Here is a 12,768-nt window from a genome sequence, read left to right as displayed (position 1 = left end):
CCTGGTAGGTCAACAACACCCGGCTAAACAAACTCGAGTCGAGGCCCTTGGCACTGGACTCCGGCGCAAACTGCTGAGCTCCGCCTAACCTAACTGCATCCATCTCTCCCCACACGTGCCGCGATTGCCAATGCCCCCACTTGGCTATCATTCTACAAGTGTTTGCGACAAGTCAAGGATGGCCTCTCTGGGAATTGGATTCCAGCATTGGGGTCGTAAGTATTGATTGGTGGATTTTGTACGTCGATGACTATTTACAAGGGACATCATTCTTGAAAGACGTAAAAGAAGAGAAATCTAGTTCACGCCTTCGGTCTCGGCGATCCGGAAGACGTACTTGACGCCCCTGGCCTTGCCGTCCCGGAGGTTCTCGAGCCCCTTCTGGACGCCGCCCAGGCCGCCAGGGATGACCTCCTGCGGCTGCGGCTTGAACCAGCCCTCGAGCAGGCCGCGCGCAATGTACCGGAAGTAGACGTGGCCGAAGTCCTGGTGGTCGCCGTGCACGTCGCCCACCATGGTCGTGCTCTGCTCGACGTGGTCCGGGATGCCCTCGTGCACCTTGCCGGGCAGCACCAGCGTCAGCTTCGGTTTCTGAGCACCGTCGGCCGCCAGCACCGCGCTGATGTTCTGCGGGCTGTTGTGCTCCGACACGGCGTCGTAGGCGTGCAGCAGCTTGTGGCCCGCGGGCACGGCCGCGCGGATCCCCTCCTGCACCGCCGCGTCGCCGGCGCGGTAGTCGACGATGGTGTCGCCCTTGCTGCGGTCGATGAGCGACTCGACGTGCGCCGTCGAGGCGCCCGCGACGCAGATGAGCGGGTGGATGTTGCTGCGGCGCGCCAGCTGGATCACGTAGGCGCCCACGGCGGACGCGGCGCCGTAGACGACGAGCGGGATCGGGGACGTGGCCGGCGTCCAGGGCTGCGGCAGCTCCAGCCGCAGGTACAGCCCGACGGCCGCCGTCATGGCCGCCAGCGGGATCGCCGCGGCCGCCTCGAAGCTCGTCGTGGCGGGGATGTGGAACGTGGTGTGCTGGTGCGCCACGGCGTACTCGGCGTAGGAGCCGCCGGGGGCCAGCATCTCGTGGAAGGCGGCCACGCGATCGCCTGGCGAGGTTTAGCACGGATCATCCCGGTAGACAGGGTGGACGACAGGGCCAAGAGTATGATTGGTTCCACTCACCCTTCTTGAACTCGGTCACGTTGGAGCCGACCTCGTGGACGATACCGGCAATGTCATCGCCCTCGTTGACGTTGACGTTCATCCACTCGGGACATTTCCAGTCCTTGGGGTTAGAGCCGCTGACGACGACCTTGATGATAACATCGTTGGGCCGCTCGGCTTTGGGGATGGGCGAGTCCACGATCTTGACCGTCGGCCCTGTTAGACAAGTCGGTCAGCCATCAATTGTCTACCTGCTGTTGAACATTGCAGGGGTTGAGCTGACCTTTGTAAACGATACACTCCTTCATCTTGGCTTGGTGTAGAACGGCAAGTCCTGTTGATATGTTGGGTATTTTAGAATGGCTTTTCGACTTTTGATGGGGACTCTAAGTTGATGTCGCACAATCAAGTCTTCAGAGCTGCAAACACGTGGGCATGGGCAGAGATCAATATTCGGGGAAACACCCCAAGGAACCTCCATCTATATATGATAGTAATATGTATAAATGCATCGCATTTGTAATCTTTGATCCGCCCTGCCTCGCCTTTGCGCGGCAGGTGCGGAGAGGAGCGGACGCTACCTGTCTGTCGTCCCCTTATGAGATCATGCATTGTCTCCCCCTCCATCCACTCTGGGTCTGCACCTCGGCAAGTTGCAACTTCCATGCACCACAACGACTCAAATTTGGGACGCCCAGCACTAGCACCCGCACGGCAACTAGCAGGTAACAGATTGATCAGATCAGACAAAAACCGGCATTCTTTGTTAAGGTCCCTAAGATTTCGGTAACGGGTTCGTATCCGGGGTTTCGGCTGGCAAAAGCTTCCCGTTGAGACTGTGTTTTTGGAGGTGGTTAGCGTTGGGGTGGGTCTCTCACTTAAAGCCGACGACGAGCCTAATTCCTCAATGGGCGAAAGTCGAAAGACACGTCCACTTTTTGCTTGCGATCTTGCCTATCCTCAGGCCGGGAATCGATCGTGCGCTGTCAAGTGCCGGACATTTGTTGGAACCAACTACGAGACTACCAACTACCTACCGCCTCTGCAATTACTTGTGGAAAGGGATGCTAGGGGACGGTCGCACGTTCAATGTTCTGGATTGGCCAATGGATAGATAGGCTCGGATAATGTCACCACCCAATCAAATCCAGGATTCTAAACTATGGTTCCTACAAGCAAGCACCATTGATTGGTGGTATACTGTATACTGTAGTTAGACCTTCTGGGCTGGGTTTCTGGTACCTATACAGCCGGAGCAGAACGAATATGAGATCATGTCCAAAAAGAAAAGGATGGGATATCATCAGGCCGGGCGAATCCCGGCCAAAACGAAAAAAAGAAACTCTCCCGCACAGGCTTGAACTGTGAACCTCCCGATTGCTATTTGATAACAGTCGGACGCGCTAGCCAATTGCGCCACGGAAGATGGACCGAATTGAATCGGTGTGGCTTTATTGCTTGATGGAAAAATCTGCTGTTAGATATGCTTATGGCTAGAAGACAGACCCATGCTGATGTCAAGTTGGCTGGTTGGGCTACGGAAAGTGAAGGATCGAGTCTGTTGGTGATATAGTGTTGGGGTTGGTGACGACCCTTGTCATGTCACGACCAGAGTGGATACCGTCTTGTCCCAGCTCTATGGATAGCAACTGTCCCCCTTCTAGGAGACACTCTGGACGTAAGATGTACTCTTCCTAGACATACAACACTCCTGACATACACCAATTTTCAACCGACACTCTGCATGACTCTGTGGTAATATCCCCCTGGGCTGACTAGAGGATTCCCCAACATGAGCATTCAAGATCCACAAAGCATCACGTCAAGTTTTAGTGCTAGAATAATCAGAGGAAACGTAGGATCCTTGAGTAGCAATGAGAACCAAATATTGGAACATTGATATTGCGTTGGCCGATGTTGTTGGGCGGCCACTTGTTGGGGTCGTCCTGGGTTTCGAGTGTTGGATGTTGGATGACACGGCATTCCGAAGCCGTTCGCGGTGAGTTTGCTTCCAGTGGCAAGCAATGCATGACACAACTTCATGGAGCCAACATCAAGCATTTGATCTAACGAGGACAATGGGGGAGGGCAATCAACCCGATTGCTTCCAAAATGTCACAACCCAACAAGCACAAGCACCTAGTCTTGAGCAGAGGCTGGACACTTGTGACCTTGTTTTGTGTGCTGATCGAAGGTCAGATCAGCTCGAAGCTTTCTCGTTAGTTAAGGAGAAACTTGGAATGCTCCCATGTGCGCAGGTATGCAATCATATTTGTCATACGCTAGGGGCAGTGCGGCCTCGTCAGCTGCCGCGTACAATCCCTGCTCTCTTTCTTTTCTCGAAGGGGCCACTTGAGCTTATATATTGAGCGGAAGCTTGCAATGTAAGACCTTACTCGAGATAGATCATATTTAGTCTTAACATACAGTTTCCAATGTATGCAACGTCTTCCAGCAAGTAAGTTCCGTTGGAGTCCGAATACACAGTGGGCTTTGATCTACCGTAGCTAATCTACAAGGAAATACCAGCAGCGATTCAGAATGCGACCTCTGCCAAAAAGCGGATGCTCGTGCGGTTTACCATAATACGACGTATTACATGGGGTTTTGTGCAGATTGCATGAACGGCGAGACGCTTGATATGAAAAGTTCTACCTACTTCAATAGAAACGATAACGTTCCCAGGCTTTCGTATGAGGGCATACACCGCGCTATCAATCATGACCTCCTAGTGTTCTGGGACAATTCTCGCATCACATTATTATAACAGCGACAGCCACTGGAGAACTTCAGAAACCAAGCTATTAATGAATGGAACATCTATGGTGAGAGGGCCAAGAGCAAGGAGGTTCTTAGGAGGTTTTTATTGGATTTCTTACTATTGAAAGACCTGCTGCTTTATCCCAAAGCACAGGTGGACAGAAAGATTTCTAGAATGTCATGGGAATTTATGCAAGGAAACCCTAAACACAAATACTTGCTGGGTCTGGTTGAAAACAAGGGAGTCGCACCTGTGGACGGAGACGTGTGACCATGGCACTTGAATATCAATTCATCATGTGGAAGTAGTGGTTATCATTTTCTGTTCTATTTCATTACAGCAGACTTTATATTATTAGTGTTGACACAAAGTGCTTAAATATGAGCTTCTCTAACTTGGAACGCGATAATGTCATGATGGCAAGGAGTTGGGATCGGAAACCGCTCAGGTAGACACTGAGCTCGATTCTAGAGAAAAAAGATGGGTAGAGTTGGTGCCCGAGGTGCTCCGGTGTTATAAAGCTGGGTGTCGTGGAAACCACTTTCGAGTCAGTGGTCTTCTGCGATCCATTTATTAGCAACCTTTCCTATAACGCCAGTCATGACGCTTCTGATGATTTGATCAAATATTGGGAGAATCATTGGGGATAAGACAAGGGAAAAGACTAAGCAAAATCTGAAGTCTGAGAGAGTAGAGAACGCTTAGAGATGAGAAGACACGGGCCTTGATATGCGGTTTGTTCCTGTGACATAAATTGGCAGTGCTCCTGGAACACAAGGGCAATATATTCTATCAGCAGCAAAAGAGCGGAAAGAAGAAAATGCATTGAAGAATGTTTACAAGCCGCCACCTACCATTGAAGAGTGAGAATACTTAAAGGTGAAGCTAGAGGCGTCAAGACTGTGTTCGCCCAATCAGATATTGTATATTCTGCCACAATGAAGGTTGAGCCACACTGGTCCGCCACAATTTGGCCCATTCTTGAACATTTTGTGACTTGCGACGCAAAACGGGCACATCGACAACTTTTGACAGCTTTGCCCATCAGAGAACAAAAAGTCGTGATCAGGATATCTTTTGGACAAACGACCCATCCATCCCATATCTACGAGCGATGTGGGTTAGCTTGAGAACTGCATCCACCGACAGTCATGTCATCATCGACGTCATCGCGTCTCCTCTACACGGCCCTTATCCGCACCCACCACATCACCAGCCGCAAGAAGCTGCAGCGTGTCAAAAAGTCCGCGCTGCAACATGAGCTTCCGTTCGTGCTAGTCCGCAGCGGCGGCGCGCCGGGCATCATGTACGCCGAAGCGCCCGAAGAGAGCCCCCTCGCCGCGTGGGTCGCGTCCGTCCATGACTTGCGCTACAAGGACTTCCAGTGCGTGCGCAAGCCTGCGCTGCAGCGCATTCGCTTCGGCACTGGTGGGAAAGCCCCTGTGTCGCCGTCATTCAAGGAGTTGGAGACGACGGCGGAGTTCGGGCATATTATGGAGGAGAAGGGACTCGGCAATTGGTGGAGGGTCGGCATGGGGTATCAGACGGAGGAATGAGAAGGGCTGGCCCAGGCCCCTCCATTCTCGAAGTCCCGAGTTTCGAAATGGTGGTACAAGCCCCTCGGGTCATCGAATGTTCCATTGCAGCAGCACTGAGGAAACACGGGATGAACACGAGCCAATGGCCACCAAGCCTCGTGCCTTACCCCAGCGACGTTTGGGGTAGCCGGGTAGGGCAAGCTACCCCAATGCTTATCTCGACCTGATTTACGGGTGTTTTAATTGGACTGCCCCTGATGCAGCGTCGCTGATAAAGAGTCAGGCATTGTCAGGCATCAGCGCTCGTAGCCGCAGCATGACATCTGAAATCAGCACCCATGCCCTAGCATAGCATGACCACGACAGAAGACAATATGCCAATTGTTACACTTGCACAGTTTTTGGAGCGAGAGTTCGACTATCTTGTCGTTGGGGGAGGCACGGCTGGTCTCGCGGTCGCGGCGCGCCTGACCGAGGACCCGGATATCACCGTGGGTGTTCTGGAAGCTGGGCCTGCCGTCTCTGACACTGACGCTGTCAACATCCCGGGATGTTATGGTGAATCTTTGGGCACCGACATCGATTGGCAGTTCCAGACAACCCCGCAGCCCGGTCTCGGCGGACGAAGGTTGAAATGGCCGCGAGGCAAAATCCTTGGCGGGACCAGTGCGTTGAACTTCATGACCTGGAACCGGGGCAATCGAGAGGACTACGATGCCTGGGAGAAGTTTGGAAACCCGGGATGGGGATGGAACGACTTGCTGTGAGTTTTCAGGAGAATCTTGGCCGAAATGTTCACAACTCAAACAGCTTGCCAGGCCTTTCTTCAAGAAGACGGAGTATTTCCATCCAACACGGTCGAGGTCTCAAGATGAGTATCAAGAACACTACGACCAAGAGGTCCTGGGTACCGACGGACCAGTGCAGATATCGCATGCAAGGCAATACTCGGCATCCCACAAATTGTGGCATGCAACCTTGAACGCACTAGGGGTAGATACAAATAAGGAACATCTCTCGGGGTCAAACGTCGGGGTATGGACCAATGTCAACGCCGTGGACCCTGTGATCTGCGAGAGAAGTTATTCGAAGACCGCGTATTACCAGCCGAACGCTGCACGTCCGAACCTCTCAGTCTTGTGCGAGGCAGTCGTCGAAGAGATCGAGTTGCGGCAAGAGGGAGATGGATGGGCCGCATGTGGCGTAAGAGTCAAGCATGACAACAAACAGCACTCTATATCAGCTTTGCGAGAGATTGTTCTCTCAGCAGGCAGTGTTCAGTCACCACAGTTGTTGGAGCTCTCAGGGGTTGGGAACCCCACGATCCTATCTCGCGCTGGTATCCAATCAAAAGTGGAAAGCCCCTGCGTGGGAGAGAACTTGCAGGACCATTTCAGTAAGATCGTCACTAATGTTATTCAAATACAAATACTTACTAACGATGGGAAGTGACGGCAATGATCTTCGAAGTTGACCCCAATCTGGAAAACCCAGATGATCTCAAGCTCGATGCAGACGCTAAGACCGCAGCCCTGGATTTGTACAAGAAATCCCAGATAGGTCCCCTGACCGTGCTTCCATGCTCTATATGCTACGTACCGTTTCAACACTTCGTACCTCCTGAGATTCTCACGGCTACCAAAGCCAAGATATCCCAAATGCGCAACTATTCTCCTGAAGAGTGCAGGATCCGCACCAATAATTTGGATCCGCAAGCCCGAGCCGGTCAAATCGAGTACATCTTTGACCTCGGCAACTGGAACCCGTTCTTCCAGCCAAAACCCCTGAGCGGAAAGAAGTATGGGACGATACTTCAGATTCTGCAAAACCCATTCTCCAGAGGGAGCATTCACATCAAGCCATCCACGCGCAGTGGTCAAGAGCATGGTATCTTGGAACCCCCTGCCATCGACCCGCAGTACTACTGCGGACAACACGGGGAGCTCGACCTAGAGCTCATGGTACACTGCGCCCGCTTCGCCAACAGGATCTGCAGCACACAGCCACTAGCCAGCATCATCCGCTCGCGCGCCTCGCCAGCCCCTTTTCCACCAGCAAAAGAATCCGAAGACAAGAACGACGAGGAAGTTTGGCGAAAGTGGCTGCGCGAGAACACCATCTCGGACTGGCATCCGGTCGGGACCTGTGCCATGGGCGGTAGCCGGGGTATAGAGGGGGGCGTGGTGGACGAGCGGCTGCGCGTCTATGGGGTCCAGAGGCTCCGGGTCGTGGATGCGAGTGTCGTACCGTTGCAGATTAGCGCCCATCTGCAGGCGACGGTTTATGCGATTGCGGAGAAGGGGAAGTAGGATGATCCTGGAAGATAGATTGCCGCGGCAGCATGTCTAGCAATAGAACGACTGCACGAGTGGTCCTCCGTGTCTCTCAGTTGCTGGATGAACTCCGCGCATATCTGAGAAGGCCCCTACACCGATCGTGTAGGTGAATCGTGTCAGTTCTCAAGGCGTCTGAACCGCTAGGGCTTAGACCTATTGTGTACAACGAAGGTCTAAAACTCACAGTATTTGAAGACTCAATAATACAAAGATGTGCATGTAGCGAGATTACAGTTCATATTGAAAAGGTCATGATTATCATTACCAACCTAAATGGACCCATAAGAGAATAATTAAATACCAAAAGGCATCCACTGCGGGATCTATTCTGCTATCATGCCGAAATTCTTGTTTTCCCATCTGGCGCGGATTTTCTCAATACGATTGTAAAAGTCCCATCGCTTCTTTGGTTGTCCTTTCTTTTCCACTTCCCCACCAGAGTTGTCTGTGGATGAATCATCGGAAATACTGGCATCTATTACCAGAGGAAACCGTACAGGACGGAGGGCAAGTGTTTCTCTCAAGCTTTGACGAAGGATATCAACGTGACGATCTTGCCCTTGTGCTTGGAGCAGCTTTGAGTGGCGATCAAAAAGAGTGTAGAGCTGTGAAACGGGTGAATCCTCAACCCAGTATCTAGGCTCTTCCGAGGAGATCTTGATTTGGGCTAGAACTGCACGACAAATGCACTCGTGAGGATTGAATGACGCACTATGCCAGCGCCGGAGAATTTCCTGAGTCTCGCCCAAAAGGAGGAAATCGCGGACCGTGCGGTGCAGAAAAGTTACTTTCCAGTTGAACAGGATGCTAGAAGGCAACGATGCCTCTTCGCCCATCGGAGCCAGATACTGGACTTCGAGCATGCCCTTGCAGCATGCCTTGAGGCGCCTTTTGATCTCCTTGAAGCGCTTGTTAACCTGCTGCGGCGCCAAAGGTTTGGTCTCCAACTTCAGGGCGTACTCTGGTTCTTCGCCCATGAACCAATACGTGAGGAGTGGTATATCTTCTGATCCCTCCAGGGTAGCAGAGAACATCTCAGCACACTGTCCATGGTAGAAGTCGGCAACATCCACGAGGATTATGCGCTCGAAATACTTGTTGAGGTCCCTGGGAAGTGCATCGAGTCTCTTCTTCAGATCCACCAGACGGTCCCCGTTTAAGAGACCCTCACGGAAGGAACGTACAACCAAAAACACCCACAAGAAAACACCATTCGAAGATACGACAATATCATCTAGCAATGCTTTGCCAACGGTGTCTCTGCCTTCCAGGTCTTGGTAATCCTCGTCGTTGACGAAGGTGTCAGTAACGTAAGCGCGGATATCTTTCTGGTTGAAATCTTGCATGTACAGTTTCCGCGTACCCTCCTTTCCGAACTCCTGTTCGAACTCGTTCCAATCTCGGCTGGAAAGGCAGATCTTGACTCCGGAGAGGGACCTCAGGACTCTGGTAAGCTCAACCATCTCGCTCGGCTCGCCATAGTACTCATCCAGGCCATCTATGAAAAAGCACACCTTGAAGCCCGCGTCGATAGCAGCCGCACACGCTTCCCCCAATGCCGTTAGAAGAGCATCGACGCTCAGGGAAAGCGTCCCACCGGTGGTCGTCGGTTTGGGCTTGTAGTGTGCAATATCACCACTTTCGCTAGAGAACAGCCGCCATGTGTCCGGACATGCCCGAGAAATCCCATCGGGGCATGCTGTGAGGACCTGATAGACGAGAGATCGAAGGAGTCCTTCTTGTGACTTTTGCAGCTTTTGCTTACCAGCAATCCAGAAGAAGTAAGAGGCACGAACCAGTCCAGCGGACTTGGTCCACACGGAGAGTTTTTCCTTGGTCTGTGGGCTGTCACACAGGAATTTCATCAGTGTCGACTTGCCCGATCCCGGCTTTCCTGAGATCCAATACATAAGGTCGTCCGATTTCAGCCACTCGTCAAAAGTTGCCGGGCTGTCCTGCTCGCCCGTCGCGAAAACCCATTCCATGGTTTTTTGATGCGCATCTCGAATGCCGTCATACCTGTCGTTCATCGTACTGAACCATAATTGCTCCAGAATCGTCTGCTCGGCCGCAAAACGAGAACATTTGCTTGTCGCGCTAAGCAAAGCCATCGTGGTTTTCTGTCGGGATCCTTCATTTTCTAACTTCTCGCCCAAGTCTTTGAAGATTTGCCGAATCTGCATGCCTAAAATCATGATGTCGTTGCCGCGTCTGGCTTGCAGTCGAGAATCTTCCGTCTGCAAATCGAAAAGCTGCTCGGAGACTTTGCGGGAATCATAGGAAGCCAGATGTCTTTGTATGCAATTGCCTATGCGATCCAAACGTGTTTGCAAAGTCGCGATCTCGTCCTTCTTCCACTCAGTCAGAAGAGCTTTGTATAAGCTCTCTACGTGACGTAGACCACCATCACGCTTGACTTGCAATTTTGCGAGGACATCCAACAGTTGGCTGGCGAGCTCGTTGCATTGGGCTCCGAGCGAGCGGATGGACTTTTCCTCATCGCGAAGGTTTGCCCCTTCTTTCACATCAGGAGGGGTAACTCGCTTGACCCATGACTGCAAGTCTCGAGTGAGGGTTTGCAGCTCAATGGTCTCCTCTTTTGCGCCGAGGTCGGATATCTGTCTGGTTGTCGAGAGAAGCTTTTTCGTGCTATCAACGAACTGCAAGATATTGCCTGCCAGGCTCACGGCGGCCAATGCTTCCATAATGACTAGTTTAATACTTAATCATTCGGGTTTGTTGTTGGTTTTCATGGTGAACCTCTGGTATTCAATGCCATGATCTTGCGACCGGAACAAAGTGGTCTTTGGAAACAGTCGCATTGATGCGTCGTTGGGTAGCATCCATTTCCCCGCTCGTCGGCTACTGGATGAGGAATCAGGCCATTCATAACACCGAGATTACCCCTTTCTGCATACTCCATCAGGCTCCATGCATAATGCCTTTGTTACCCCGAGTATGATTCAGGATATCATTTTTCGTTTGTGGAACTCGCCATCTATGAACAACATACAATCCGGCAGGAGCCAGCAGATCATAGCAAGAAGCCCATCCTCGAACACACAACATCAAAAAGGCACCTATCAGCATACCTAGGATTACCCCCAACCTATCTAAAACACGTTTTCTATCCTGCTTCTATGGCATCTGACCCAAAAGTCGTGTATACCGACTGGGAATTACCCTCGAAGAGACATCTCAGATTACTGGAATTATTGCCGGGAACAACGGGCGACCCTTTGGAAACCAAGCTGTTCACATGCCACTACGATGATGAGCTGGATTATGAGGTTCTGTATTATGACGAAATATACCCTCGGCCATTGAAGGTAGATATCCGGTGTAATGGGGTACCCTTTGGGGTGGCGCCGAGTTTATTAACCGCCCTCCTTGAAGTACGGGATACTAGCACCAGTAAACTGGTGTGGGTGCTCGACATATGCGTTTATAGGGAAGGCTACCAACGCGATGGAGCTGACATGATAAACGCAAGACGCATGATACACAGGGTCTTGACTCCCCTGGGTCAACAAGCTGCAGCCCTCCTTGAGGACCTAAGTTCCTTCCATGATGCCTGGAGCAATCAGAGATCCTTTGTCACCACTGCAGACATTTACCACTCGGACTACAAGGTTACGCCTGCGACTCTTCAGGCCTTTGCCGAGAAGGAGTCTCTTCACAATCCAGAAGCATGGGAAGGGTTACATCAGTTTCTTGAAGATGAGTATTTCTCAAGGTAATATTATCACCTATTCCGCGAAATGCTACAAGAGTACTGATATGTCGGTACATTTATAGGTTTTGGTCTATACAAGATACTGTGTGGTCGAAGACCCTTGTCATCAGAACCCCTTCTCTGGAGATATCATGGGACGTGCTATGTCTAGCGATCGAGGCGGCGATCTTGTTATCCTACGGAAAATCGCTGCCCCCCGCAGCTGCCAACATTTTAGCGTCAGGCTATTTCAGAAGACACCCTAACAAACCGTCCGGTTTTCACGACTGGCTCATTGCTGAGCAGTCTACGATGTCGCTTATCCCAAATGACAGGATGGCTGTTCCCATGCCTATCTTTGAGGATTGTGAACACGGCAGGGTTTCGGTATGGCCGGCTTGGGATATGGAAAATAACGATAGTGGGTTGTCTATTTTCGAGACCTTTGCTCGAGCCGCACTCGTTATTGGACATGTTCGTTTTTCTTTGACGACTTGCATACCACAGGCAGCTCACAAGCTACCATCGTGGGTGCCCGACTGGAGGTACGGTCAAACTCGGCTGCTCCTTAACCATCCAAAAAGCAGCTTTGGCGCCTCTTTGTTGCCCGATACTTTTGTCATACCAGATCTCAACGATGGTCTTACCGTAGAACTGAAAATCTCGGGGTACCAGGTCGACATTGTTGTCGAGACATCATGCTATTTGCCTCCTCGTCGCCACTGCGATCATTATGATGTTTATGGTGCCGACATCCTACATTTTGACGAATGGTTTGCGTTCGTGAAGGGCATAGTTGGGAGACAGCGGAGGTCAGAACCCGCGGAGACGGATGAATTCCTCCTTCAGTTCATGGATACGGTACAGGCCAGAGGCTGCAATACCATCTGGGAGCATAGTATGCCCGTCGACCGCGCCTCGCGTATCGAACGGGCCCGGCAGTTTGTCGATTTCTTCGATTGCGAAGACATGAACATCACCCCTGAGCTTCGGCTGTTCCACGCTGCCTGTTTCCCCGCGCACGGCCGACGGATCGGGGTGACTCGGAAAGGGCGTTTGGGCCTTTTTCCAGAAGTCACGGAAAGGGGAGACATCGTGGCTATCTTGGACGGCTGCAAGGTGCCAATCATACTACGGAAAATAGCGGGGGAAGATGAAAGATTTAAGAACATAGGAGAGTCCTACGTCAATGGCCTAATGATGGGGGAAATGGATTCACAGACTGATTGCGAGAGGAAGGTTTTCACAATCATCTAG

The 12,768-nt window shown here is 51.6% G+C and overlaps 4 protein-coding genes across 4 annotated transcripts; 2 read left to right on the top strand and 2 right to left on the bottom strand.

The window, feature by feature from the left end:
* Nucleotides 1–297: 297 nt before the first annotated feature.
* PG985_011715 (alcohol dehydrogenase-like protein) lies at nt 298–1,469 on the bottom strand (the record flags this gene model as incomplete). The annotated part of the gene is made up of 3 exons (XM_066831482.1): nt 298–1,103; nt 1,180–1,377; nt 1,445–1,469. The coding sequence occupies 3 exons, from the start codon at nt 1,467–1,469 to the stop codon at nt 298–300; spliced, it is 1,029 nt and encodes a 342-aa protein (XP_066679532.1).
* Nucleotides 1,470–5,073: 3,604 nt separating this feature from the next.
* PG985_011714 (uncharacterized protein) lies at nt 5,074–7,769 on the top strand (the record flags this gene model as incomplete). Its single annotated transcript, XM_066831481.1, has 4 exons — nt 5,074–5,448; nt 5,808–6,223; nt 6,279–6,856; nt 6,910–7,769. 4 exons carry the CDS (start codon nt 5,074–5,076, stop codon nt 7,767–7,769), a joined length of 2,229 nt encoding a protein of 742 aa, XP_066679531.1.
* A 350-nt stretch (nt 7,770–8,119) lies between these two features.
* On the bottom strand, nt 8,120–10,501 carry PG985_011713 (uncharacterized protein; the record flags this gene model as incomplete). Its single annotated transcript, XM_066831480.1, has 1 exon — nt 8,120–10,501. The coding sequence occupies one exon, from the start codon at nt 10,499–10,501 to the stop codon at nt 8,120–8,122; it is 2,382 nt and encodes a 793-aa protein (XP_066679530.1).
* A 774-nt stretch (nt 10,502–11,275) lies between these two features.
* PG985_011712 (heterokaryon incompatibility protein-domain-containing protein) lies at nt 11,276–12,768 on the top strand (the record flags this gene model as incomplete). The annotated part of the gene is made up of 2 exons (XM_066831479.1): nt 11,276–11,532; nt 11,595–12,768. The coding sequence occupies 2 exons, from the start codon at nt 11,276–11,278 to the stop codon at nt 12,766–12,768; spliced, it is 1,431 nt and encodes a 476-aa protein (XP_066679529.1).

This window comes from Apiospora marii, assembly GCF_038362585.1.
Source record: "Apiospora marii strain CBS 49790 chromosome Unknown utg000009l_segment0_segment0, whole genome shotgun sequence".
NCBI classification, from domain to species: domain Eukaryota; kingdom Fungi; phylum Ascomycota; class Sordariomycetes; order Amphisphaeriales; family Apiosporaceae; genus Apiospora; species Apiospora marii.
Note: the sequence above shows the minus strand (reverse complement) of the source record. Positions and strands in the feature narration are given on the sequence as shown.